General features: G+C 42.2%; 1 protein-coding gene across 3 annotated transcripts in view; it reads left to right on the top strand.

Moving 5' to 3' along the window:
* The first annotated feature begins 1799 nt into the window (after window positions 1-1799).
* Window positions 1800-27031, top strand: part of POLA1 (DNA polymerase alpha 1, catalytic subunit) — a 288880-nt gene continuing 263648 nt past the window's right edge. For 2 of the 3 annotated variants that reach the window (XM_041000162.1, XM_041000145.1), the window contains exons 1-10: window positions 1800-1868; window positions 7203-7327; window positions 10304-10400; window positions 11403-11483; window positions 21448-21563; window positions 21999-22061; window positions 23236-23328; window positions 23753-23840; window positions 24118-24316; window positions 24405-24583. In XM_041000162.1, coding sequence (XP_040856096.1) covers window positions 1826-1868; window positions 7203-7327; window positions 10304-10400; window positions 11403-11483; window positions 21448-21563; window positions 21999-22061; window positions 23236-23328; window positions 23753-23840; window positions 24118-24316; window positions 24405-24583 — 1084 coding nt within the window. In that variant the 5' untranslated portion in view covers window positions 1800-1825. The remainder of the gene's footprint in view (window positions 1869-7202; window positions 7328-10303; window positions 10401-11402; window positions 11484-21447; window positions 21564-21998; window positions 22062-23235; window positions 23329-23752; window positions 23841-24117; window positions 24317-24404; window positions 24584-27031) is intronic. The other variant, XM_041000155.1, reaches the window with a different exon arrangement.

The following is a 27031-nucleotide window of genomic DNA, read 5'->3' as shown; positions in this document are numbered from 1 at the left end:
TATTAAGGAAAGGATTCAGTTACTATGAATGCCTAGCCAAAATGGTTCTTCCCTATTTAAGGCTAAGCATGCTAATAAAACTTCCAAAAATTTTTATAGAGACATGTTGGCAGAAGCATGTACTAACACTCTATCAATGATGAATAAGTTACCATTTGAACTTACTACTGCACCTTGCAGGAGAGGGCTTAAGAAGTTAGAAATTTGGAATAGAGATGATGTGGGTTTTCTATGAACTTTTGAAGCTGCCATGCTCACATCCAAAACATGGTATTAAATGAATTATGATGTTGAAAGAAAAAATTCTCAATTTTGAGAAATGAAGAGAAATAGCAGGGTACATATTTGGAGTAGCAGTTAAGATGCCACTTAGATGCCCACATCCCATATCAGATGCCTGGGTTTGGCACTGGCTCTGCTTTCAATTCTAGCTTTCCACTGACTGAGAGAGCACAGTTCCCAGCTCCTGGTTTCGACCTGGGGAGCCCTTATTTTTGCAGCCCTTTGGGGAGTGAACGACATGGCTGACTGCTGCCTCTCTGCCTTCCTACTTAATATGAATGAACTTTAGTGTATTTTTTTAAAAAAGTTTACTTATTCGAGACTTTGTTTGGAGGCGATTACTGGAGTAGCAGATGTTGCAGCCAGACCAGCCTCACGTGCTACTTATTTTTTTGAAAAGGAGAGTTAGAGAGAGAGCGAGAGACACAGAAGGACTCAGCGAGCCTACATGGGATGCTGGCACTGCAGCCAGAGGCTTGACTAGCTCAGCTAACAATGCCGGCTCCTAAAATAAAACTTTAAAAAGTGATCCATCCTGTTAGAGGACGAAATCAATTATTATATGCTGTATGGACAAAGTATCAGAAAATTGTTATGTGAAGAATGGATTATTAACAAGCATGTGGCCAAAAATGTACAAAAACATAATTGTGTGGCAGGCATCACCTAATGAAAACATGTTACAATCATTTTGGAAAAAAAATAAAACAAGATGCATACATTGCATGCACAGCACCATAAGCAAGAACTTGCTGCTCTTTTCTCTGATAGTACTGAGATTCTGGGGGAGTCTAGGCCAGATGTTTTGTAAGTTGCCCTACACTTTGTATATGTGTAGTTGCTTCCTTCCGGCTAAAGTCCAGTTAGATATTTTGGCAAGAAGACTACATAGGTGATGTCAATCTCTTTTCCAAGTACTTCAAATCACAAGGTATATGAGGTCAAATTACCGGCTTGACCAGATGCTTGGTTATTTGGTTAAAATGGTGCATATACCTTTAAGTGATGGTATACACACACTCTTATAGATAAACAGAGATGTTTTGTTCACACACACTGAGAATAAAGTTATCAGGCAAAAGTATTAGTGCACAGCAGCAGGCAGTTGCTTTTCCACGCTCCGAGGGGAAAAAAAATTCCACCACACCCACCCTTCTGCCCGCCCGCGCTTTTTTCTCCATAAAATCATTTCTCCGAACCAGAGAGCCCTAAGTTCCCGGGGCCCAAATCTTTTTCTCGCAGCGTTGGTGCGCCTGCGCAGCCTGCAGGCGGGGCCTTCCCGCGCCCGCCCGCTCCGCTCTCCCGCTCTCGGTCAGCTTCCCTTCAGCTCTGCCTTTTCCCTGCGGGGTCATCAGCGGGCGCCCAACGCGCGCCCGCGGGAAGCCCGGGGGCGGGGCGCGGCGCGCACCGCACGTCAGGGTCCTTCCGGGCGGAAGTCCGCCGGCTCCCAAGGCGCTGATTGGCTTTCAGGCTCGCGCCTATCTCGGCCCCCGCTCCAGTCAGTTTCGGGCTGGTTGGCGCGGAATCGAGCGGCTCCGGGACCATGGCGCCCGTGCACGGGGACGACTCCGACCTGGGGGCGAGCGGTGAGGGACAGCTCTGTACGGGGGACACTTGATTGGGCATGTGGGCGCCGTGACATTGCGGGTTGTGGGTGGTCTCTGCTTCCTTTCTACCCCAGGGAGGCGCGCTCTCACGCGCTGCCCCCCCCCCCCCCCGGGTGTGTTTGGGTGTTAATTTTGGGCGTCCAGGGCCGGAGCCTTTTCGTGTCTTTCGGGATTTCCTCGCAGGGCTGTTAAGTCTCAGCAAACCCGAGCGGCACCTTGTAGGTTTTTTTTTTTTTCCTCTGCTTGGGAAACTGCCTCAGCTCTGCCACTGATTGCCACACTTGCTTGCAGTTCATTTTACTCGTATTTGTTCTGATGGGTCGTCCGCACGTGCTGGCACAACTTGATGGAGACTGCTCTGGGTGGAGCACTGTCTCTGTGCAAAGTATTTCACAGCTCCCACCTGCAGTGTCCATCCGCTTTGGGGCTAGGGCAGGACAGATAGGCTCCTTGTGTTTGTAGAAACTCTGAGAAGAATTGGTCTAGGTTGGAAGGGAGCAGGAAAGCAAGCTGCGAGCGCTGTCATCTGATGCCAAAGCATTTTGTCTTTTTGGGTAATGGGTTTCTACTTTATGTGTTAAGTGTTTTTCTTTCCAAGTCTTGTATGGAAAGCTCTTAAGTGCTGCATAGAAATACTGTTTGAATATAGTCATCTTGGGGAAGTTTCTTAAAAAATGCAGTTTAGCATTTTCGATGTCCTCACTCAGTTTGTCAGAAGTAATCTTTTTATTTCCAAAAATAGAATCCTGAAATGCAAATTGCTGTGTCTGATTTCTGATTTCTGATTTTTGCATGGCGTTCAACCAAAGTGTGACTTGAGTGAACTTCTAACTTAAAATCAGATGCTTCGCTGTCTTGCTTAACCATCACATCTCCTGTCACTCATCCTAATCAGCTTCCTGTGCATTCACCTAGTTGGGAATCAAATTTCAATTTGTTCTCCCAGTCTTTGGTTTTTAAAGACCACTTATTTTGTAGAGTCGACTAGTCTGGATTACAAATGAGATGTGGATTACAAATGCGAGTATGTGAGCGGCCTTTTATCCGTGATTTGCCACTAAGCCGCTTTTCGCCCTAAAACCTGTCCGTTATCCCTGAGCATCAGGAAAGCACTCACTGGGGGAACTGCAATCTTGATACCTCTCTTAAGTTCTGGTGTTGATTAAGTCGTTCTGTGGACTTGTGACTGGAATTTTTCCTTTCCAGGAGACGGAAAGATTTTTACCTGAAACATTGCTCCAGGGTAGTATCTCATTTGGGGAGGATGGAGTTAGTCCAGATGGTGCTTTTGAAACGTTTTGAAACTTGTCTGTGTAACTGGATTTTCCTATGCTTACCCTTTTTTTCAGGGCTTAGGTATTTATGTGAATCATTTAAAACATACCTCCACCCCCCCAAAAAAAACACCTCAGGTGATTTTTTTGCTGTATCATTTATTTTCATTTTATATGAAAGGGAGAGAGACAGAGACAGGAAGATGAAGGGCATCCATGTGCTAGTTCACTCCCTCTCAAATGGCGGTGGGAGCTGGCCTGGCCAGGGCTGGGAGCTCCCCCGTGTCTGGCAAGGACCCAAGTGTTGAATGTTGAACTGCTGCTTCCTGAGTTGTGCTTAGCAGGAAGCTGGACTCAGAAGCAGATCAGGGGCTTGAACGTAGTCACTCTGATGTGAGTGTCCTAAGTGACTTTCTTTCTTTAGAAATGCATCTTTTTGTTCCTGGAATTCTGCAATTCTCAAAGTGTGATTGCACAGCTGCAATAAAGTTTGTGTACATCCTCCAAAATTTTTTATTTATTTTTATTGGAAAGTCAGGTTTACAGAGAGGAGAGACAGAAAAATCTTCCATCTGCTGGTTCATTCCCCAAGTGTCCGCAACGGCTGGAGCTGAGCTGATGCAAAGCCAGGAGCCAGGAGCCAGGAGCTTCTTCTGTGTCTCCCACTTGGGTGCAGGGTCCCAAAGCTTTGGGCTGTCCTTGACTGCTTTCCCAGGACACAAGCAGGGAGCTGGATGGGCAGTGGAGCAGTGGGGTATGAACTGGCATCCATATGGGATCCCGGTGCATGCAAGATGAAGATTTAGGTACTAGACTCTCACATCGGGCCACTGAGTGACATTCTTAACTGCTGTGCCATACACCTGCATTGGCTTTTTTTTCCCCTTAAGTATTAGAAAGTAGAACACTTTGGCAATGACAGTGGAATGTCTGTAGGTCAAAAGCTAGGCCATACTAGCTGCTGTGTATGTATGAGAATGACAAAAAGCTGGAGACCAGGGTTCATTGTTCATTTGACAAATACTGTGTGCTTCCTAGACACAAGTGTTATAAGCTATAGGAACCAACTCCAGCTGATTTAAGCAGAAAAGGCGTTTATGAGAAGAATATTCTGTTATTCACATAAACTTCTGGAGGACTGGAAAACCATTCCCAGTGCTGCTTAGCTGGGAAGGAGTTAAGTGCTGCCACCAAGCTGGGGCAGTTAGGAGAGTGCCAACTGCTCTCTAGTGCTTAATGCTATAGCTTCTACATTAGGACGTCGCTGGCACTGTTGGCTAAGGGTCTCAGTCCTTTTGCAGCTGTTGCAAGTAGCAGACTTTCCCTGAAGCCCACCCCACATTGTGATACTAGCTTCTGATGATTGTTCTAAACAAACGTGGGCTTTCACATATATTTACCTACTTTATTTGAAAGGCAGAGGGACAAAGATCTCCTGTTGGTTTACTCCCCAAATGTTTGCAACAACCAGAGGCTGGCCAGGCCAAAGCCGGCAGCTGAGAACTTAATCCTAGTCTCCCATATGGGGTGACAGGCATTGAAGTACTTGAGCCATCATCCACAGCCTTACAAGGTGTGCATTAGCTGGAACCTGGAACCCTTAGTACAGCTGAAACTACTGACCCTGACCCCCTGACATGGGGTGAGGCGCTGTCAGGCAGCATCTTACCCGCTGCTCCAGGCGCCTGCCCCAAGTTTCTGATTCAGAGTTTGGAGCAGGTATCCTGCTTTGGCGGGACTGATTTTATAAGCCCTTGCAAGGGTAGCTGGGAAGAAGTGTCAGCTTTTTTCAGCTTCAGTGGTAGTACGTGAAGAGTTAGAAAGGGAGTTTTACAATTACCAGCAGTTTCCACTGTTGCCAGTTTACAAGAGCAAGGCCCTTGGCCCCTTACTTGTTTAGCGGATGAGCTCATATTGTCCAGTAAGTGCTAAAGTCAGGATTTGCTGCTTTTTCTGCGGAGAACTCCCAGTTCTACTCTTTGTATGTTCTCAGGTTGAGTTTACCTTCCACACGGAGTTTCTGAGTACATTTTCATCCCTTTGTAGTTCGGCTCATCCCACTTCTCTGCTTCTCACACTGTTTTCTGATCAACCGTCGGCTGTGAAGCTGCCCCTGATTTCTCAGGCAGAATTTGGGCTTGCTACTCTGTTGCTTCAGTGCTGTGTTCTTACCTCTGTGGTAGCAGGGTGTTTACTGTATGACAGTAGCCTCAAGATCTTTTACTTCATGGTGCGCCCCTCTGTTTATATTTGTACCCCAAACCCTGTGTAGTAGAACAGTGTTGCCTGAAAAGTACGTCTGTTTTGAAGTGCCAGGGCTTTTGTTAGGTGTCCCGAGAGTGTTGCACGCAGCCAGGTCAGCCAGCTGTCCGCTCTTAGTGGTCATGCGCAGCCGTCTCGGAGACCTTTCACATAGGTCTGCTTGCAGTTATTGAAATGATTTGAGTGACACTGAAGATTTTCTGACTGTCATCACTAAGTACCTGTATTTCTTACTTCTCACTTAATGCCTTTCTGAAAATGAATTTAAAAGTCAAATGTGGAAGTCAAACAATAGATTGAGATATTATAGAGCTTCCATTTCCAGAAAGCTAAGGAAAAAGAAATAAGCTCGCTAATTATATCCTTTACTGCTAAGAGTTTTCAGCAGTTTATTGGCAGTCTTGGATACACATTCTTTAGATTGTATCTTGTATTTCAGACAGTTTAATGTTGTTAGAAATGTTGCAGCAGCATTAGAGCAGTTAGGATACCTCATTCTTAAAAAATTTTTTTTAAATTTATTTGTATTGGAAAGGCAGATTTACAGAGAGAAGGAGAGACAGATTTCCATTTGCTGGTTCACTCCCCAAAGGTCTGCAATTGCCGGAGCTTTGTGAATCCAGGGCCAGGAGCCAAGAGCTTCTTCTGGGTCTCCCATGCAGGTGCAGGGTCCCAAGGATTGAGCCATTCTCCATTGCTTTCCCAGGTGTATTAGTATGGCACAGGATTGGAAGTGGACAGATGGTACATGAAGTAGCACCCATATGGGATGCCCGTGCTTGGAGGTGGAGGATTAGCTAGTCGAGCCATTGTACCAGGTCCCTTTTGAGTGTCTGTTATCCATACTTCGTTCCTGGGCCTACTCCTTTTTGTAAGTTAATGAGCACCATGTACAGTAAAATACAGCATTTCACAGAGCTTAGTGCTGAAGCTCAACTCTTGGCTGGCAGGCAGGACTCTCAGACTTCATTTGGTTATTTCTCAGCTGGTATGGGAAAATCCTAATTCTGTGGGAGGATTCTTTCAAAACTGTGTGTGGGGGGTGCTCAGTGTAATGGCAGAACATGAGCAATTCAAAAGTTGAACTGTCATCCTGTAATACACTAGCCAACTGAGGCCTTGAGATCAGAGACTGAGTCGCCAGTCTCCATTGAGGCATTTTGTTAAATTCTCCCAGTCCCTGGCCTAGTCCTCTTTTGAAACTCCAAGGACTTTATCTGAACCTCTGTCAAGCATGTATGACTTCTAAATATTGTTTGCTTGTCAGCTGCTATTTCTGTCCCCTGTTAGAGTGTAAGTTTTGCGAGTTCAGGTGTGTGCCTTTAAGGTCTTTGTCTCTCTCTAGCAGCTAGTACTTGCAAAAATAGATGTTCCTTGGAGCCTTTCGAAGGTTAATAGAATACAAAATGAACTGTTCTTCTTTTATACCTGCAGCGTTACTTATAGCCTGTCATTTCTCCTGCAAAAATTATGGACTAGCTGATGGCTGACCTCTTTTCTCTGGTGTCTCTGCAGGATCGCAGGTGAATTTGGGATTTTCCTCCTTTTAGAGGAATAAAAGTTAACAGTCATTTTTGCTGAATTTTAGGAAAAATTTCTGAAGAGCCGCAGAATCAACAAAGTTGGCCACCAGCTTAGCGAATTATTCATATTCTAAAACAATCATTTGTATAATAATGTATAGTATTGGTCACAAATGCTCCTTTGATTTTCATGGAAGATGCTGACAGTTTTGTAACACCTCATGTGTCTTTTTTATTTATTTATTTATTTTTAGCTGTGTCAGATTCGGGGAGTTTGGTAGCTTCTCGAGCGCGGCGAGAAAAAAAGTCAAAAAAAGGGCGCCAGGAAGCTTTGGAAAGACTGAAAAAGGCCAAGGCCGGTGAGAAGTATAAATATGAAGTAAGTCTCCATTTTTCTTTTTTTCTCTTGTGCTTTATGTAATTCATAGCCTACATGTAGTCATATGTCACCTTTGTTGCCAGTTAGCAATGTACATATCACTTCAAGCCTCTTAAAATAATAATTTCTTAATATTCTTAATATTGAACTTGTGTGCATGATATATATATGAATAGACATATGAATATGATATGTATTATATATATGAAATGATTATAGGTAGTGCACAACCTTTAAACTTTCTGGAAGGTACTTTACTAATGAATTTTGAATTCTAAACAGGGATAGGCCTTTTGACAGCAGTTAAGTCGCTGCTTGGGAGGTCACGGTCACTATCATTTGCTTGGTTCAAGTCCCAGATACTCCGCTTCCAGTTCAGTTTCTTGCTCATGTGCACCCTGGCAGGCAGCAGGTGGCTCACGTCTTCCTGCCATGCACAGCTGGGAGATCCAGTGGCCTTCCAGGCTCATAGCTCTAACCTGGTCCCGCCGTGCTGTTATAGCCCTCTGGGGAGTGAACCAGGGGATGGGAGATCTGTCTCTTTCTTCATGCCTTTAGAAAATAAAATGAAAGGAAATGAAAGTTTAAAAAGTAAAACTGCAACATGAAAGGATCTGCAGTTCTCCCTGTTGCAGCCTGCACCTCTAGTACGTCCCAGATCTCTGCTGAGGGCACTTAGAGGAGCTCTGAGTTTACTCAGAAGCTGCTGAGCAGTCTGGACACTGCTTGTCCACGGAGAGAACTGTTCTTAATCTCGTTTGCCAAAGCAGGTGGCAGTGGAAACTGAACCCTGCTTCTGCCATGTTCAACTCCTAAAATGGAGTGTGGTACTCTTGGGTCATTTTCCTCTGCCCGCTATTTGTGGCCTGCAGGTAAAGAAAACGGGACTATCATCTGCCCAACCTTCATTGCCCCCCTGAGTATCTTTTACTTTCTCAGGACTGGGAAGTAATTAACATTAGGAAAAAATACCCACTCATACACTTTTTTAACCGTTACACCGTTCAGGGGTTGTTTAATCCTTCAGTGAAGGAGTAAGTTAGGCACTATGATTGACAACATTTTGCCTGTGAGCTATCCGGTCACAGTAACCAATTCTCTGTTTGAACTCATGCAGCCTGACTTGAGAATGTGCTTGCTTAACCAAGAGCTGTACTGTATTGGGCAGTTAAACAAACAGAAGAGGATTCCTGCCACTTGGCCCTCTTTGTTCAAGTTGAATAAGGCCCGTGGGTCGTAAAGGGTTGCTAACAGGATTGCAGTGGAGATGCTTCTTTGCAGGGACTCTGTGGCACATTCCAAATGATGATGAGGGTTTTTGTTGAAACACTCACATTAATTGAATGGGTCTAAGAGTTCAGGCTGAGCAGTAGCAGTACTTTTTTTAGATAGAGTGAAAATAGACTTTTTGGAAATAGTTTTCTGGTGTCTTCTTGGTAAGTACATAAAGAGTCCCAAAAATGTCTTCAGCCAGCTAGAGCCATTGAGTTAGCTGCCCTGCATCTCAAACTTGGTAAATGGAGTAAAATTGGACTAGTCTGTATCTGGCTTGTTGAAAACTCAGTCTGGCAAGGTAGGTGGTTTCTGTTACTGAATCGTAAAAGGGCAAATCTCAGATCTAGATCTGTGTTTGCTAATGATTCCTGTCACGTAGGCTAAAGAGGTGATGATGAAAATCCAGCTGAACTGGTAGATGAAGTAAGAATCTGGTCAGCTTTGCCCATTAGGTTCGTAAAGCCCTGTGCCCAAGTTTTTTTCCTAGGATTTTTGCTGTTTAGGTGGAATTGCCTTTTTTTTTTTTTTTAATCCGTCACCTGAAAAAGGCAATGGAACTATTGAGACTGCGAGGAATTTTTGGAAATTTAAAAGAAAAATTGAGAGGCAGAGGGCCAGAGAGAGACCAATAGAGGTTGATCTGCTGTTCACTGATTTATCCCCCCTGACTGCCTGTAAGAGCTCAGGTGGGGCTGGCTGACGCTTGGAGTTGGGAATGCTCTATAGGTTGCCCAGGGAGATGGCAGGGCCTCAGCTACCTGCTGTCTGCCAACTGGTATGTTACTGGGAAGCTGGAGTCAGGAGCCGGGCGTCAAACTCAGGCAGATCCCAATTGGCATTTTAATTGTAGGCTGAATTCCTGCCCTGGAGGAGCAGGCGCTTTAGTGAGATGCAGTCTGTGGGATGTACCTGAGTAGCCCCAGGTTGCCCTCTGGTGAGGCCAGTGGCATCTGCGCTGTTGCTTTAGCTGTGGAGAGGTGGAATGCTCCATTGGCCCCAGCACCTCATGGTGAGCTGGTGCTTTGGCAGTGAGGCAGCTCGTGCCGCTGGCCGACCTGCTGCTCCCCCAGGCTTCAGTTTCTGACAGCTCAGTGTTTAAGTCCTGTACAGCAGAAAGGTGTGAGTGTAGTGGGTGATTAGCTGTAGTGCACACAGGGAACACCCCAAAACCATTTCTGATTTGCTTGTAGAATACAGAGTGTGTTTGTTTTGCTGATTTCTTCTGGGGGATGGATGAAGGAGATTTTCTTTTTGAATTGCATTTGGTGCGTGAGCACTTGTTACAATTCTTGTTTATACCCCAAACAGCCATCTGGCAGTGGACAGGGCAAAGACATACCTTACAGGCTTGTTAAGGAGACCCCAGTCTTGAAATTACAAGTGAATAATCCCCAAAGCAGCTAATGAAGAATTGGCTATAATTCAGTTTGTTTTTTATGAAGTAGATGAGTAATTGATGGTGTGACAAGTGTATTATGCTAATGAATCATTTAATCTTGTGTTAACACCCACCTAAAAGGAATACTAAGTTAATTGATGTCTATTTAAGGAAAACCCTGTGGTGGTGTTCTATGTCAGAACTCACGGTTTGGTTGCAGCTACTCCATCAGGCTGCCATTCCAGTTTCACTTTGACAATTTTTTCCTCCAAATGGTTTTAACACTTCGTTTAAAGCTTTCTCTCAAACTTGTATAATGGCAGGTTGAGGACTTCACAAGCGTTTATGAAGAAGTTGATGAAGAACAGTATTCGAAACTGGTTCAAGCACGCCAGGATGATGACTGGATTGTGGATGATGGTATATGAGAGGCAGTTGCCTTCCAGGCGCTGCATTCATTGCTTCTTCAAGATTCTGTTGTGTGGGCCAACAGATGAGGTTGTATAGTACTGTATATATATAGCACTATATGCTCTGGCTTGGTGTTTCTTTAACTGAACACGAGGAAGCAGAATGGCAACAGTTTATTTGGACATTTTGGAGAATGTGGCACATGCTTTAGGATTCAGTATAGCTCCTCCAAGAAATGGCTTAATAGCAATTGGGAGAAGCCATATGCTTATTCGGCAAACACATAGCATTTGAAATCAAGGGACAGGGATTCAAATTCTTTCCCACTTTCCAACCATATAACCTTGAACAAGGTACTTCAATGTCTATCCTGGGTTTTTTTTTTTTTTTTTAAATGTGTAATATGGGGGTAAGAAAACCACCAGTCTCCTAGAGTTACCAGGAGAACTACAAGAGGTTCAGAGTATGAAAAGTGACTTGAACAGTGGAAAGCACTGTGTAAAGACTGGTCATAATATGTGGAAACTCACTTATTGCCACTTAAAGGATCTATTTCTTGAGTGTGAGCACTCATTACAGGGAAGAGATGTACACCGTGCTTTGGCTATATTTCTATTTCTACTTCTGTACTTGGCGAGTCAGGTATATATAGTCAGTTTTACCTTGTAGGCTGAAATACCTTTCTGGCTTCTAATCTTAAATCTTTTTATTCTTCTGGTGGAGTACAGCTGCTATAAAACAGCCTGTATGGGAACTTAGTCCATTGACCATGTCGTTTCACTGGCTCACTTAACTAGTTGCAGTGTATTTTCATTTTGACTGCACACCGGGTGTGTGGATGCTGTGCCTTGTCTGACACCTGTTTGAACAGGATTCTGCTGCCCTTAAGAATGGCACAGGCGAGGAGAATATGTGAATGTGTATAAAGGGTTTTATTTTTGGTTCTGTCTGAAATCCTATTTTTAGAAAATTGATCCTGATGTTTCCTGATGTTAAATTTGCTTCTTGTAGATGGCGTTGGATATGTGGAAGATGGCCGGGAGATTTTTGATGATGACCTTGAGGATGATGTCCTTGATGCTGGTGAGAAAGGTACCTGTGTTTTATTTTGCAAGAGAGTGTCATTTTAAGACTCAAAGAACTCTTTAAAACGTTGGGATGGTTTGATCCTGTTGTAGTTTCCATTTGTGGGAGTGGAAGCTACTGGACAGAATGTGTACCAATATGAAGAGAAGCAGAGTTACATGGGAGGGTAAACATAAGCAAAAAGAACATCAGGAAATAAAAAGCTTCATGTCTCAATTATCTAAACAGTGTAGTCTTTTATTTTAGACTTGCTGATTTTGAGGGCTGTAACTATTGAGTGATATCTTCAAATTCCTGCTAAAGTAATTTACTTTTTTATCTGTTTGGTAATTTTACAGTACAATAACAGTTTAGAACTAGTGCAAGTAATTGGTTTTGTTTAATTGAAATTTGAAATTTATGTGGACAAATGTCAAATTTTCTTAAGTTTATAGTAATAGGCTTTTTTTTTGAGTAGGGCTGATTTAGATCCTGTAAGATGAGAATGGGAAGTTCTTTTTGCGGGGCTTAATTCATTAATTAGTTTTCTACCACCAGAACCAATTTTATTGAAGTGTATTTAATGTATTTATTTTCCCATTTAAAGTCAACAGTTCACTAGCTTTTAATTTAGTCATATAATCATCGCTTTTTAAATGAACTTAGTGTAAATAATATTTTTAATTTGTAAAATGTTTTATAAAAAGAAAAATCATATAACATTGCAAAGAAGATTTATTTGACCATAAAGCCTAAAAATGTTTTGGCTTTAGCAGTCAGTCTGAATTTTTCATTTGATTGACATTTTGCAGCATTTCTTTAATCCATACCTTTTCCTTTCCCACATACACAAACTCTGGAGTAAATGCTTTTTAATTTCAGCAATATCCTTCTAATAAGGACATTTCTGTACTTAAGCACAATACCATTTTCATGATATTTATCTAATGTATTGTCCTTATTAAAATTTTCCCTGCTAGCCCAATAATGTCTTTTATAACTGTTTTAACTGTTTTTTTTTAAATGCAGCATATACACTAGTTTTCTTGTCTTTTTAATCTGTGTAGATTGTTGCCACCTTCTGTCATTGATGATGTTTCAGAATTTTTGCATATGTTTTCGTTTATTTGAAAGGCCTTGTGAAACCTATACATACATAAAAGATCTTCCATCTGCTGGTTTATTCTTTTTTTTTTTTTAAAGATTTATTTTTATTGGAAAGGCAGATATACAGAGAGGAGAGACAGAGAGGAAGATCTTCCATCCGATGATTCACTCCCCAAGTGAGCGCAGCTGCTGATGATATGCCGGTCCGAAGCCAGGAGCCTCTTCTGGGTCTCCCACGCGGGTGCAGGGTCCCAAAGCCTTGGGCTGTCCTCGACTGCCTTCCCAGGCCACAGGCAGGGCGCTGGATGGGAAGTGGAGCTGCTGGGATTAGAACCGGCGTCCATATGGGATCCCGGGCATGCAAGGCGAGGACCTTAACCACTGCACCACCGTGCTGGGCCCTGCTGGTTTATTCTTTAAATGTCTGATATAGGTGGGTTGAACTGGTCTGAAACCAGGAGCCTGGAACTCAGTGTGGGTCTCTCCTGGCAGAGACTCAGGGGCTTGAGCCATCCCCTGTGACTTCCGGGGCACACATTAGTGAAGTTGGGATTGGGAAGGGAGGTGGAGCTGGGTTCAACCTCCCAGGTAGTTGGATATGGGATGTAGCCATACCAAATGATGTTTTAAACTTCTAGCACCAAATATCCAGTCCTGACATTGTTTTTATTTGAGAGGCAGATGCACACGGAGATAGCTTCTGTTGGGCAATTTATGCCCCACATGTCTGTAGTGGCTGCTGGTGAACCAAGTTGAAGCCAGGAGCAAGGAGTTCAATCATGTATCCAGTTTGAGTGGCAAGAACCCAAACCATCATCGTTGCCTTCTAGGCTGTGCATTAGCAGGAAGCTGGAATTGGGAGAGCTAGGACTTGAGCAGAGGTACTTTTATGTGGGATGCTGGTGTCCCAACCTGAGCTTTAACCTGTAAGCCAAACAGCCACTGCCATGATATTACCACTGTTAGAGGGACCAGGCTAGTGTTTGGCCCAATTGCTTTCTCATGTTTAGTTTTAGAGTAAGTATTTTTACAACAATAAATAAATGTTTGTGGGGTCAGCATAATGGATCAATTGGCTAATCCCTTTCCTGTTAATGCTGGCATACCATATGGATGCTGCTTCATGTCCCAGCTGTTCCACTTCCTATTCAGCTTCCTGCTTGTGGCCTGGGAAGGCACTAGGAGATGGCGCAAAACCTTGGGACACTGCACCTAACATGGGAGACCCAGGAAAGGTTCCTGGCTTCTGGCTTCAGATTGGCTTAAACTCTGGTGATTGTCACCATCGGGGGAGTGAACCAGCAGATGGAACATCTTTCCGTCTCTCTTCCTTTCCATGAATTAGCCTTTTGATGAAAGTATTACCTCTTTGCAAAATGTTTGTTTATAAATGTTTTGGCTAAGTCTACGATAGAGATGAGGTTATGACCTTCCCATTGGCCATTTCAGGGGCATATCACAGTCCCAGTCATTCTGTTATTGCTTATACAAGAATGTTGTTTGACAGATTTCTTTTTTGAAAAGTCAACCTTTCCCTCTTTGTAATTAATGCCAACAAAGGGTGATAACTTTGGATCACGTGTATATCCTGAACATAAATGTTCACCCAGGGCTTTTAGCATCTGTTGATGCTTCTTTGTCTCCTTTTAAAGTTATTGTTTCAAGGTCACAGAGTTTTAGAAAGTTGGCTGTTGTAACTCAGTATCCAGTTTATCTCTCCGCCTTTCAAATAAAAATTTAAAAAATAAAAAAAAATTAGCGTCCATTATTATTTTGTGATGTTCAAATGATCAGATTTGGTTGTTGACAACTCTTTTTGTGCTGGTTATGTCATCTTTTTGACATGACCCCATTAGTCTGAGTATTTTGTTGCTTTGTGGACTAAAATTACAGAAGAAGCTGGTACTCTTTTGTCCCAGACCTGGGATCAACCGGATCTGCCAAGGATCCTGGTTTGTTTTATGGAGAATGATACTTAGCTCTAGAGGATAAGGTGTGGTTTCTGCTGCTGAGGTATCCTGGTTTCTAGGCCTTTACAGTGAACAGAGTTAGGGAATTATAGGAGGGAACTTCTGGCCCTTTGACAGAATGGAATTAAGAGATACGTTTCTTCTGATGCAGAATTTTGAAATCTGTGCATCAGTTTTTCATAATACCTGTTTCCCATGAGGTTTTTGAAAATCCTCGTATGTATGGCATGGATTCATATTGAAACTAATCCTGATGGGAGCCTTATCAGAAATTATGGTTTTGCCTGGAATTCAAAAGTCAACTGATCCCACTGTAGTCATGTTTGCAAATAGCAGTGTAGAAAAATTAATTCCCAGTGAAGAAATATTGATGGTAAAGCACAATATAATGAGCCAAAACCTGAATTGTAGAAGGATTCCATGTCAAAGGCTTACCTGTATTCTTTATAGCTTTTTTGTTCTTCTATTTAACCTAGCTGTGATGAGAGTGAAGCCTGCTCACAAAGCCTGCCTTGCTCTTCAGGTGTCTGTTGACCTGTTCTTTTTGTACTTTATATTAGGTGTTGAACTCTTCTCTGCTAACCATTTTGACCATTAGCTACATTCTGCTTTCAAATAGCTCCCAAGTGATTTCAGTAAAACATAGGTTTCTTGGTATAGTTCTTACATTTTTAAACTGTATTATAAACTTTTTTATAATGTTAGGTATACCAAAAGTACCTTCTTTTGCATTGTGGGAGAATATGTTGATCATAAAATATGCTGCTAGTGACACTTAGTACATTCATGGTGTTTACAACCATCATCATTATCTAGCTCCAGAACATTTCCATTAGTCTGAACAGAAACTCCATACCTATTAAGTAGTCATTCCCTAGACTGCCTTCCTGACAACCATAAATCTTTCTGTCCTTGGATTTTCCTGTTCTAGGTATTTCCTTAAAATTGAATTATTTAATAGATGGTCTTTGTGTCTCACTTTCACTTAGCATAATATTTTCAAGTTTTCATTTATTTTATAGCGAATGTTAGTGCTTTATTTCCTTTTATGGGAGAATGATGTTCTGCTGCATAAATAGCAGTTTCTCATTTTTTGATCCAAAAATGAACAAGATGGACGTTTGGTTTGTTTTCTTCCACTTTTTGTTTTTAAAGATATATTTTATTTCAAAGACATGGTTAGGGGCTAATACTGTGGTGCCATTCCATGTGGATGCTGGTTTGAGTCCCTGCTGTGTTATTTCCAACCAGCTCTCTGCTAATATATCTGGGAAAGCAGCAGCAGATGGCCCAAGTGCATGGGCCCCTGCACCCATGTGGGGAACTGAGAAGCTCCTGACTCCAGGTGTTGGTCCAACTCCAGCTGTTGCGACTGACTGGTGAGTGAACCAATGGATGGAAGATCTCTCTCTTTCTCTGTGTCTTTCAAATAAACAAGACAATAGATAGGAAGAAAGTCATAATTACAGAGATGGAAAGACAGAAAGGTAGAGATCTGCCATCCACTGGTTCAAATATACTTCATGGATAAGTAATTTTATAATCATGTTTTTGAAATATTAATTGATAATTTAAAAATACAAGTTGTATTGGTTTGTTATAAGTAGAATTTGCAATTTGTTCTAGAGGTAAAGGAATTTTGTAATTGAATTTTGGTTGCTATGAGAGTGACTTTTTAAAGTTTCTCATTAAAAATTATTAAAAAATTATCTATTTGAAAGAATGAACGAGAATGGGACATTGATCTTTCATCTGTTGGTTCACTCTTCAGCAGTTTGAGCTGGGCCAGGAGCCTGGAATTCTATTCTGATCTCCCCTGTGGGTGGTTGGGGTCCAAGCACTTGGGCCCTCCTCTGTTGCTTTCCCAGGTACAGATCTGGGAGCTGGATTGCAAATGGAGCAGCTGGGGTTTGACCCGGTGCAAATAGGTTGCTGGCATCACAGGTGGTGGCTTAATTGCCACAATGTTGCCCCTCTGCCACCTTCTGATTATTGTGCATAGTGTTAATATGAACATTTGTGATGCAAATTTTGTGTGAACAAAACTGTCTTGTGGAGTGTACCCAGAATTGTTCATATGTATTTGTTTCCTTTCTTACCGAAAAGATAATATCTGTAGTTTTCTGCTTTTTCTTTCCCTTAACAATATATGCTTAAAAATCAATGTGCATTAGCACTTGGAGATCTTTCTGATTTATTTTGATGTTGATATATAGTTTTCCATTGTATAGATATACTATAACTTATTCAGCTGATTTCTTTGGATAGACATTTATACTATTTTCAGTAGTTTATTTAAGTTATGAATAGTGGCACATTGAATAACTGTATATGTTGCTTTCCTCAGGAAAAATTTCTTGTGTTGCTGGCTAAATGCATATCAAATTTTACTAGTTATTTTTTTCTTAACATTTTATTATTATTATTATCATTTTATAATACAGTTCCATAGGCTCCTGGCATTTCCTTTTTCCCCTCCCCATTCCCTCCCCAGTTCCTCTATATCATTATTAACATATAGTTCTTCATACACAGTCATATGTCCATCGTTGCGGGCATGGACAATGGCAGAGAGTCCAGCATCCTATGTTAAGATATAGCACACAGTTTCATTGCAAGTCCATCTTTGTCTGGAAACAGAAATGCATACTACATTCTATCCTCATATCTGGATGTTAGTCTCCAATTTACAGCTACTGTACATCCCCTTAAATGAAAAGTTGTAATACAAAATCAAAAATAAAAATAGAAATTTACAATGCCATGAAGTTAAATGACATGTTGCTAGATATGCCAGTTTCCATTACACAGCTACTATACATCCCCTTAAATGAAAAGCCACAAAACAAAATTAACATCAGGGAGAAAAAAGAAATTAACAACCCCATGAAGTTAAATAACATGCTACAAAATACCTAATGTGTAGCTGAAGAGATTAAAATCAAGAGCCTTTTTGAAGAAAATGATGCTGCTGTATGATCTATGAGTCATTGAATGATTTAATCAGAAGAAGGTGTTTTGAAGAAATGAAACTAACAGAAAACAACAAAATCCATGCAATATAGTTTCTGCTGATTTTTGTTGATGAAATGTGTCTCTTCTAGACAATAAATAGATGTTTTGTTTTTTAATCCAGTCTATTAATCTATGATGTTTGATTGAGCATAAGCCATTTACATTCAGAGTTTAACCTGTATGGATGGTACTTTGCTCCTGTCATTTTAGGAATGGGTTGTTCATTGGTTTAATCTTCTGTTGTTATTTTAGTGGGATGTTCTTCCCATTTGCCTTTGGTTTTGGTAGGTGCTATTCCTCTTCTCTGTCAAGAGAACATCTTGAAGTATCATTTGTAGGGCAGGTTTGGAAGAGGCAAATTCTTCTAACTTTTCTTTACTATGGAAGAATTTTATTTCATTTTCAAAGACAGAAGAAAGCTTTGCTGGATATGTTATCCTAGGCCGACAATTTTTTTTCTTTTAGAATCAGGTATGTCACTCCATTCTCTTCTTGCCTGTAGAGCTTCTTGTGAGAGATCTCCTGTGAGTTTAATTGGCATGCCTTTATATGTCAATTGAGTTTTTTTTTTTTACATGCACATTTAAGGATCTTTTCCTTATGTTCAACTGAAGAGAGCTTGATGATCATGTGTCTTGGTGAAGATCGCTTTTGATCAAGCCTGTTGGGAGTTCTGTGCCCTTCCTGGATGTTGTTTCCCAATTCTTTCTCCAGATTAGGGAAATTTTCCTTTATTATTTCATTAAATATATTTGTAAAACCAGTTTCTCTTTCTGGACCTTCTGGGACTCCCATAACTCTTGTATTTGGTCTTTTAATAGTGTCTTTCAATTCTTGAATTGAAAAAATTTTTAGCCTGATCCAGCTCTGCTTCCAGCTTTTTGTTTGCTTCCTGCTGATGACCAGAAATATCTTCCAATTCTGAGATTCTTTCTTCTGTTTGCTTCATTCTATTTTGGAGACTCTCCATTGTACTTTTAATTTGCTCTACTGTGTTCTTAATTTCCGATATACCACCCTTGATTTGCTTTATTGCTTCCTTAAATTCTTTGAACTCTTGTATGTGTTTCTCATTTTTGATCAGAATGTTTAAAATGAGTTTTATGAATTCTGTATGCCTCATTTTCTCGATGTCTTCCTCAGTTAACTCTGAGATTGGCATAGGGTTTTGCTCCTTTGCAGGGGAGTTTTCGGTAATATTCATTGTGCTGTTGTCTCTTCTTTTGCTCTTGGTCATTGTACTTCTGGTTAGCAGAGTTTTCTCCTTGGGGCAGGTTTCTAAGCTGTGTCACCCACAGGTCTACAATGCGATTTTACTTATTGCAGTTGGTACACCAGTTTTTGCTTGCAGCCACTGTGCTACAAACTCCAGCGAGTTCCAAGTCTGAGTTCTTATGTTAGACTTCCACTGTGGTCTCCACTGCTCCAGCTCCTGGCTCACCACTTTCCTCCTCCTGTGATACCTTGCTGAGGCTGCAGCATTGTCTCTGCAACCTTTCTCCCACTTCCGGTTGGAGCAGGTCTCAGGATTAGAGAGACACCAGGTGTCCTATATAATTAGGTTGTTGGTGGTGCTGATCTTATCAAAACCTGTTGGACGTTAGGTCTGGGTGCCACACATGGACCCATTTTGACCTGTATGATGCCACAGTTGCAATTATTTTCTTGTGGGACCAGTGCAATTCTCTGAACTCAGAGAGTTTTTGTGAGATCAGCACATGCACAGTTCACTGTTGTCCCCTGCAGTCCTAAAGCTATTGCCACAGTGTACAAAATGGCCCCTGAAGTACCACTACTAGAATCTTGATCTGCTGGCCATCAGGTCTGAGTGCTACCCAGACCTGTCTTGGGTGGAACCTATAGAATGTCACATTGCTACTGTTCACTGTGTCAGAAATGAGTTCACTCCCAGCTCAGCACATGCTCAGTCCTTTCCCTTGCCCTTTCCTCCTTACCCAAAATGACGCCCAGTTCGGCTCTAGGGGGCTGACTGGGCTGTGAAATCCACCCTGTTCTTGCACAGTCCGTCTGGGATCTGCTGCTCTGTCTTTGCTCCTGGTCAAATCAAACGGACCAGCAGGATGGACAGTTCTTTGGATTTACCTCCCAAGCTCCCAGTGAAAGTCCCTTCCCACCTGGTTGCTGGTGGAGTTCTGGATGCTGGTGGAGTTCTGGATGCTGGTGGAGTTCTGGATGCTGGTGGAGTTCAGATTGCTGTTTGTTGAATGCTGCTGGAACATCCGTCACTGCAACACCACACCATTGTGTCTGCTGCTTTCTTGTCTGTCAGTCTCCAGGTACCCTTCTTCTGTTGTTCTGTCCTCATCTATTTCCTTGAATATGTGCTCTCTGCTTCATCCTGATTAAATGTTTTTCCATTCGTTTAAATTTGTCCTTACCCTATTCCGCCATCTTGATTCTCCCAAATTTTAGTAGTTCTAAATTCTTCTTCACAGAGTTGTCTTATGTTAAATTCCTATGAATGACACAGAGTATGTGTTTCCTGCAGTTTTGCTAACAGAATGTGTTGTCAAACTTTAGAATTGTTGCCACTCTGACATATGACAAGTGGTAACTCAGTGTTTTTATTTGCTTTTGCTTTATGCATGAATTTAAGCGCCTTTCCATAGAACCTAATGACTTTTTATGTGTTCAGAGCATTTGAACAGTTTCATATTTAAGAATTTTGTTGTGATTCATATGTTTATACTACTTGACTTGACTACAGGTGGTTAGCTGGTGCTACTTCTTAAAAAGTCCATCTTTTCCCCTGTGATACAGGATGCCATGTTTATTATTTAGTAAATATCCTTAAGTAGGTGGGTCTTTTTCTGGAGTTTATTTTGTATTTTGTGTGGTCTCAAAGTGTTTTAACTCTACCACAGTATCTTATTCATTGTAAGGTTTTTTTTTTTTTAGATCAAGACTATTCTGAGATGAATTAGATAAAGACTGATAGTGTTAGGAAGCTTTGTAGGTGATTAACGCATGGCCATAAGAGAAAGCGTATGGTGAACATTGAACATTCTCTTTTAATGGACAAGCAGTTTCTGTTGTCTTTGTGTTGAAAAGATGTGTTGTATGAATCTGGTTGCTGTTATTCAAAAACTAGAGTATTGTAAGTGGTTATCTCATTTCTTTATGGTTGAGTTGTCTTTTGATTCAGTACACAGCCAAATAGATGATTGAATGAAGGCTGTTGTTCATCTCTTAATTTCAGATTAGCTTTATCTTTTTATTTACATCAGGAAAGCAAAACTTCAGCCTCCACTTTTTATAGCTTTCTATTTGAGTAGCTGGGGGGAGGGAGGAAGCAGGAGCTGCGGAAAGGGAGAGAGAGCGCATGCGTGAACGTAAGCACGCCCATCTGCTGGTTCACCCTCAGTTCCCTGTGATGGCTTCTGGCAAGCTAAGCCTCCAAGCCGGGACCTTGAATCCAGGTCTCCCATGTGGGTGGCAGGAGCCCAGGGGTGGAGCCATCACTGCTGCTCCCCAGGCTGTGCATTAGCAGGGAGCTGGATCCCATTATTGAACCCAGCTATTGTGGATTGTGGGTGTCTTAACTAGTGTCTTAACTGCTAGGCGAAGCACCACCCATAGCTCTACTTTGAAAAGCACTTTTTGTTTGTACTAACAATAGCAATTATGTAGTCACAGCTAACTCATCCTGCTATTTAACTGGTATTTCATGAATTTTCGTAATAATATTTAGCTTAAATTTCTTGAAATAAGCATGTTCAAAATATTCTTACTGTGTACCCTGTATAAAATCTGATATTTTTTTGGACTCTTAACCTTTTTCTTCTGAACCCCGAATCTATAAAGCAGATGACTAGGCTTTTAGCTCTGCATTTAGCTTTTTGCTGGTGTGTGTGTCTAAATAACTTCTGTTTCAGTAGGAAAGGATGCTAAAACAAACAACAGAGGCAAGCGGAATGTGAAGAAGCCCGCCGTGACAAAGCCAAACACTATCAAGAGCATGTTCGTGGCTGGCGCCGCAAAGAAAACTGCAGATGTAAGTTTTAGGGTTGTTTTACCTTTTGCCCTTTCCTTTTGTGAAGTGAATTTAACGTTTGGTTGTAGCAATGGTAGGTGCTCAAGAGATATTTGAGTAAGAATTTTCCAATTTTTACTCATTAAGTCCAATGTAAATGCTAAGTGAATTTAGACACCTCAATGGTTGGGAGATAGAAAATGAACAGAAAAATTGAATTGGCTTTTTTATTTTAAAAATTAATGGAATGAGGATATAAATTAAAACTTGGAGGTATACATTTAGAAATTATATATGCATGTGTTTGCTGGAAGCTCTAAGTGGTAAACGAGCAGTTGAGGTGAGAGATGAAGAGGCAAGGGTTGTCGGTTCTCGCTTTTATACACGTGTGTATGATCTGATGTGAAAAGTGAAGGTATAGGGCTTTCTCATTTTACCTTGACTTATCATTTCTAGAAAACTGTAGACTTGTCCAAGGATGACCTGCTAGGGGACATTCTACAGGATCTGAACACTGAGGTAAGTGAGTCTCTGCGGCTGGAGGAACAGATTTAGGGATTTGGAGCAATGTTGTGAAGTCGCAATTTAAGCTGCTGCTTATGATACTGGCATTGCATGCATGTGCCAGTTTGAGGCCCGATTGCTTCACTTACGATCCATCTCTCTCCTAGTGCGCCCGGGAAGGCAGCAGAAGATGGCCCAAGTACTTGCTGCCCTGCCACTGATTAGGGAGACCTGGCTGCAGTTCCAGGCTCCTTGCTTGAGCTTGGCCCACCCCTCACTGTTGCAGCCATTTGAGGAGTGAACCAGGGCATGGGCAACCTTTCTGTCTTTCTGTGTTTCCCTCTGTCTATAAGTTTGCCTTTTAATTAAATAACTAAATCTTAAAAAAAGATAAGCAGTTTAATAATTTTACCAAATGGCATTGTTATAATTATTATATTTAAAAAATTTAAAGATATTTTTATTGAAAAGTCATAATTTAAAAAAAAAGCCTGGGATATTACCACCAGCACAGTCACCAACATAAAAACAAGCCCTTCAAATTGGTTTCTTTTCCTCGTGTTAGGCGAGGCGTTTCCATCTGTTCCAGCTCTGTGATTATGTAGATAAGACTGTGTAGGTATGTTTGAAGTTGTAAAAATTCACCCGGAAGTCAGGTCTCGGGGTACTCCCTGCTTGTGTTCTGTCTGTAGTATTTGTTCCTTAGATGGATGGATGCCTGTCAGTCTGTGCAGTCAGATGTGAGATTGTCATGTGGTATTCCGAGTGAGCGTGAGGGAAGACTCAGGGAAGCCAGCCCCACTGGCACTTGCGCATGCCCAATGGCACCGTGAATTTTAAATTGGTCCATTTCCCTTGAGACCAGCTCTTCTTGGGGAGGTGCATTGCTCTCTACATTATGGAGTTCTAGCTCGACAATTTTAAATGGAATATTCTAGAAGAATATTCTGTTAAATATAAAAATGGAGGAAATTGCAGGGGGGGGTGGATTCAATATCTGTTCTGGTTTTCTAGTAATGTCTGTAGTGCTGTTGCTATAGTAAACTGCAGTGCATGAACATTGATGGGGGGACAGGGGGCGGAACAGAATTGTTTAGTTACTGGGCTTCAGTGAGTGAAGAAATGTACTTTTTCTCTTGTGTGGTAAACCAGGCATGGCAATGACTGTGTGTCTTACCCATGCTTTTAGACGCCTCAGATAATTCCACCACCTGTGATAATACCGAGGAAGAAAAGGTCCCTTGGAGCGTCACTGAATCCGTTCTCAGCGCATGTCCCCAAGGTAAAGCAAGCAGGAATGCCTCCAGTCTTGACATAGACTATTGTTTATACTTACTTCATTGCTTTCCTCTGGGAAATACCTTTAAATTTGCTTTTGATTTTTGTTTTAAATCAGGACTGCCACTCAATATGGTTCGTATATCTCAAAAATAGCATGTGCTTGCTTTATTTTTCTAGTAAATTTTATAGTAACTAGTATGTGTTTATTATAGGTATTACAGCTGTGCTAAATGCAATAATTTTCTTTCTGGAAACAAGTATTTTTTTGTAAACCTGGGTAACGGTAAAATAATTGAAGCTGTTACATTAATGATACATAAGATCTTTTTATAAATGGGAGCTGTCATTATCTCTGGTCAGGGTAGGACAGTTGTGTATTTTTAGTATGCAGGTCTAGCTGACTAAACGTTTGAAAACATTTGCAGGCAGTTCCTTCAGGAAAAACTGCTGCCCCTGTCTTGCGGAAGGCACCTCCATTAACTCCTGCTTCCCTGAAATGTGCTGAGTTTGCTGGTAAGTCCCGTTAGAAAGGAGTACAAGGGTGGTAAGCCACTGCTGTCAGAAGGTATTTTGGTAGAGGAAATGGGAGTAACTTCAGAGGTATTGTGTTGACATATTTAAATGTGAAAAATGTGATTTTGTATCAATGAAAGTATAAAAACAGGCCCATTAGCTGTTTGAAGAGAAATTCAGACCATGTAAGACAAGGGGGTGGGCTGCCACTTTGCCGCTGGGGAGCCTTTGTGCCCCCTGGCACTGACATGCTGGGAATGTGTGATGATGCCTGCAGGAGACGCGCAGGTAACGCGTAGAGAAGATGAGCAGGAGCTGGGCGCGATGGAGTTTGAAGATGGCGACTTTGATGAGCCCATGGAGTCTGAGGAGGTGGACGAAGAGCCCGTGGCTACCCAGACAAGGATCCAAGAGAGTGAGCCCACAGAGGGCGTGAAACATGAGGCAGATCCTGGGAAAGGGACCACATCTTACTTGTAAGAGCATTTTATGACTTTTCTGGCAAATAGTCCTAAAAATACTCTGTTGGATCTTGAGAGAATTTTGAAACTGTGATTTTTGCAGAGAAAATTTGCTGCCAGATGTCTCCTGTTGGGACATTGATCAGGCAGATGACAGCAGTTTCTCAGTTCAGGAAGTTCATGTGGATTCCAATCACCTCCCATTGGTCAAAGGGGCGGATGAGGAACAAGTGTTCCAGTTTTATTGGCTGGATGCTTATGAAGATCCATACAACCAACCAGGTAATGCTGCATAAGGTAACCAGATGTGCGTAATCCAGACTGTCCCCCCTAAAGCCTTTACTGATTGTGGTGGGCACAGGCTCTTCCTTCTCTTGCTTGCTACCCTAATGGAGAAGAGCTGGGATGTGAATAATCCCTCAAGATGCTTATTCCAAAAAACAGCTCTGCATGGTTTTGGGTGCTTGTGCCTTAGTCATAGCTCGGTGACCAGATGACCGTAACCTGAAGTTAGATATGAGAACCAAGACCGGATAATGGAGAACCTGGAAAATATATCAGGGAGTTTGAATTTTGTTCACAGAGCAGCTGGGTGGCATCCGGGGATTTTCAGTGCAGTGCTGATGGTTACATAACTAGGCTTCAATTTTCGCAGAAATGCTCTTGATTTGTCTGGAGTGCAGTATATGTGTATACACGCGTGTGTGCACGTGTGCGAGCAGGGCTTGGGCTGAAGTGGGGTGGTGCAGCGGTGTGGAAACCTTGGAGATCAGTCAGTCTAAGGCTCAGGTGCTAGTCACTTGGGCCCTAGTGACTTGGGGAAGAGGACAGAAGCGAGGGCATTCTACATGCTTATTTAAAGATTTACTGACTTATTTGAAAGCCCGATAGTGTGTTTTCTTTCCTCTCTTGGTTATTGGTCCCAGAAAGCCAGAAACCTGGGAGCCATCCTTTAGTCCCTTCTTTTCCTCTCTTTCTTTCTCATCTTTCCCATTTTCTCTTTGTAAACTAGATAAGCTTTCTTCTCTTTGTCCTTGTAACTACCACCTTTGTTCCGTTTTTGCCCACTGCAACAGTTGTATCCCCCTCCTGTTATCACTGTCCACGTTACTGTCAGATTGCTTTGATCAGAAGGGAATTGTAAACGTGTCATTTCTGCATTTGAAAAAAAAATCATCAGTGGTGACTGCCTGCAATGTCAGGTCCAAGCATCTTAGCAAGGTTCTGCCACCTTCCGTGTATGGATTTCATAACTTAGGCATACTGTTCCCGTATCTCTGAACTTTATAACTTTTTATACCTAATGTCCCTTTACTCACTGTGCTTCTCTGTCCGAAACGCCATCTTCTGACTCATTCTTTCAGTTTCGGAGGCTCTGGGAGTCCCCCATGTCTCCACATGGGGCTCCGGTCTTTCTCTGACCCCATCATACCCTTTCCAGGACAGTGTTTGTCAGATGATCATAGAACGATTTCAGTCTGTGTTTTTCTTTGCTTCAGCACATTTTAAGTTCCTAGCTATTTGGAATCCTTTATTTCTAGTCTACAACACAATGCCAGGGACATAGTAGGTATTAAATATGTTATTACACACTATAGCAGCTATTCAGTAGATAAGCTACTTACTGAGAAACTGCACAGTGATGGTCAGCTACCCCGCAGATGCACTTGGACAGTTTCAGAGGACCAGAGGTGTCTTTGCTGCATGTGAGCTGGCCTCATTTTTTTTTTTTTTAACATTTATCCATTTTTTTTTCTGGCATGGTAGTCTAGTGGCTAAAGTCCTAGCCTTGCATGCTCTGAGATCCCATTTGGGTGCCGGTTCCAATCTTGTGGTTCCACTTCCCATCCAGCTCCCTGCTTGTGGCCTGGGAAAACAAGTAGAGGATGGCCCAAAGCCTTGGTACCCTGCACCCACGTGGGAGACCTGGAAGAGGCTCCAGGCTCCTGGCTTTGAATCAGCACAGCTCTGGCCTTTGCGATGCTTGGGGAGTAAATCAGTGGATTGAAGCTCTTCCTCTCTCTCTCTCCTCGTCTCTGTATATCTGACTTTCCAATAAAAATAAATCTAAAAAAAATAATTTCTTTAAAAAAGATTTATGGGCCCAGCGCGGTAGCCTAATGGCTGAGCTTCTTGCCTACATGTGCCAGGATCCCATATGGGTGCTGGTTTGTATCCTGGCTGCTCTCCTTCCCTTCCAGCTCCCTGCTTGTGGCCTGGGAAAGTACTAGAGGACGGCCCAAAGCCTTGGGAAACTGCATCCACATGGGAGACCCGGAAGAAGCTTCTGGCTCCTGGCTTCAGATTGGCTCAGTACCAGCCATTGTGGCCGCTTGGGGAGTGAATCACCGGACGTGAGATCTTCCTCTCTGTCTTTCCTCCTCTCTGTATATCTGACTTTCCAATAAAAAAATAAATCTTTAAAAAAGATTTATCCATTTTTGTTGGAAAGGCAACTTTACAGTGAGAAAGAGAGAGTGCAAGGGAGGTCTGGTCGGATAGTGGACTCCTGGCTCTTGGCTTTGGATTGGCTCAGCTCTGTCCGTTGAGGCCATCTGGGGAGTGAACCAGTGGATGGGGGATCTTTCAGCCAGAGCTGAGCTAATCCAAAGCCAGGAGCCAGGAGCTTCTTCCGGGTCTCCCACGTGGGTGTAGGGTCCCAAGGCTTTGAGCTCTCCTCTGCTGCTTTCCTAGAACACACACAGGGAGCCGGGTGGGAAGTGGAGCAAC

Source organism: Ochotona curzoniae, unplaced genomic scaffold (genome assembly GCF_017591425.1).
Source record: "Ochotona curzoniae isolate NIBS_2020 unplaced genomic scaffold, NIBS_Ocur_1.0 contig_1274, whole genome shotgun sequence".
Classification (NCBI taxonomy): Eukaryota; Metazoa; Chordata; class Mammalia; order Lagomorpha; family Ochotonidae; genus Ochotona; species Ochotona curzoniae.
The sequence above is the reverse complement of the archived record's forward strand: the minus strand, read 5'-3'. Positions and strand labels throughout refer to the sequence as shown.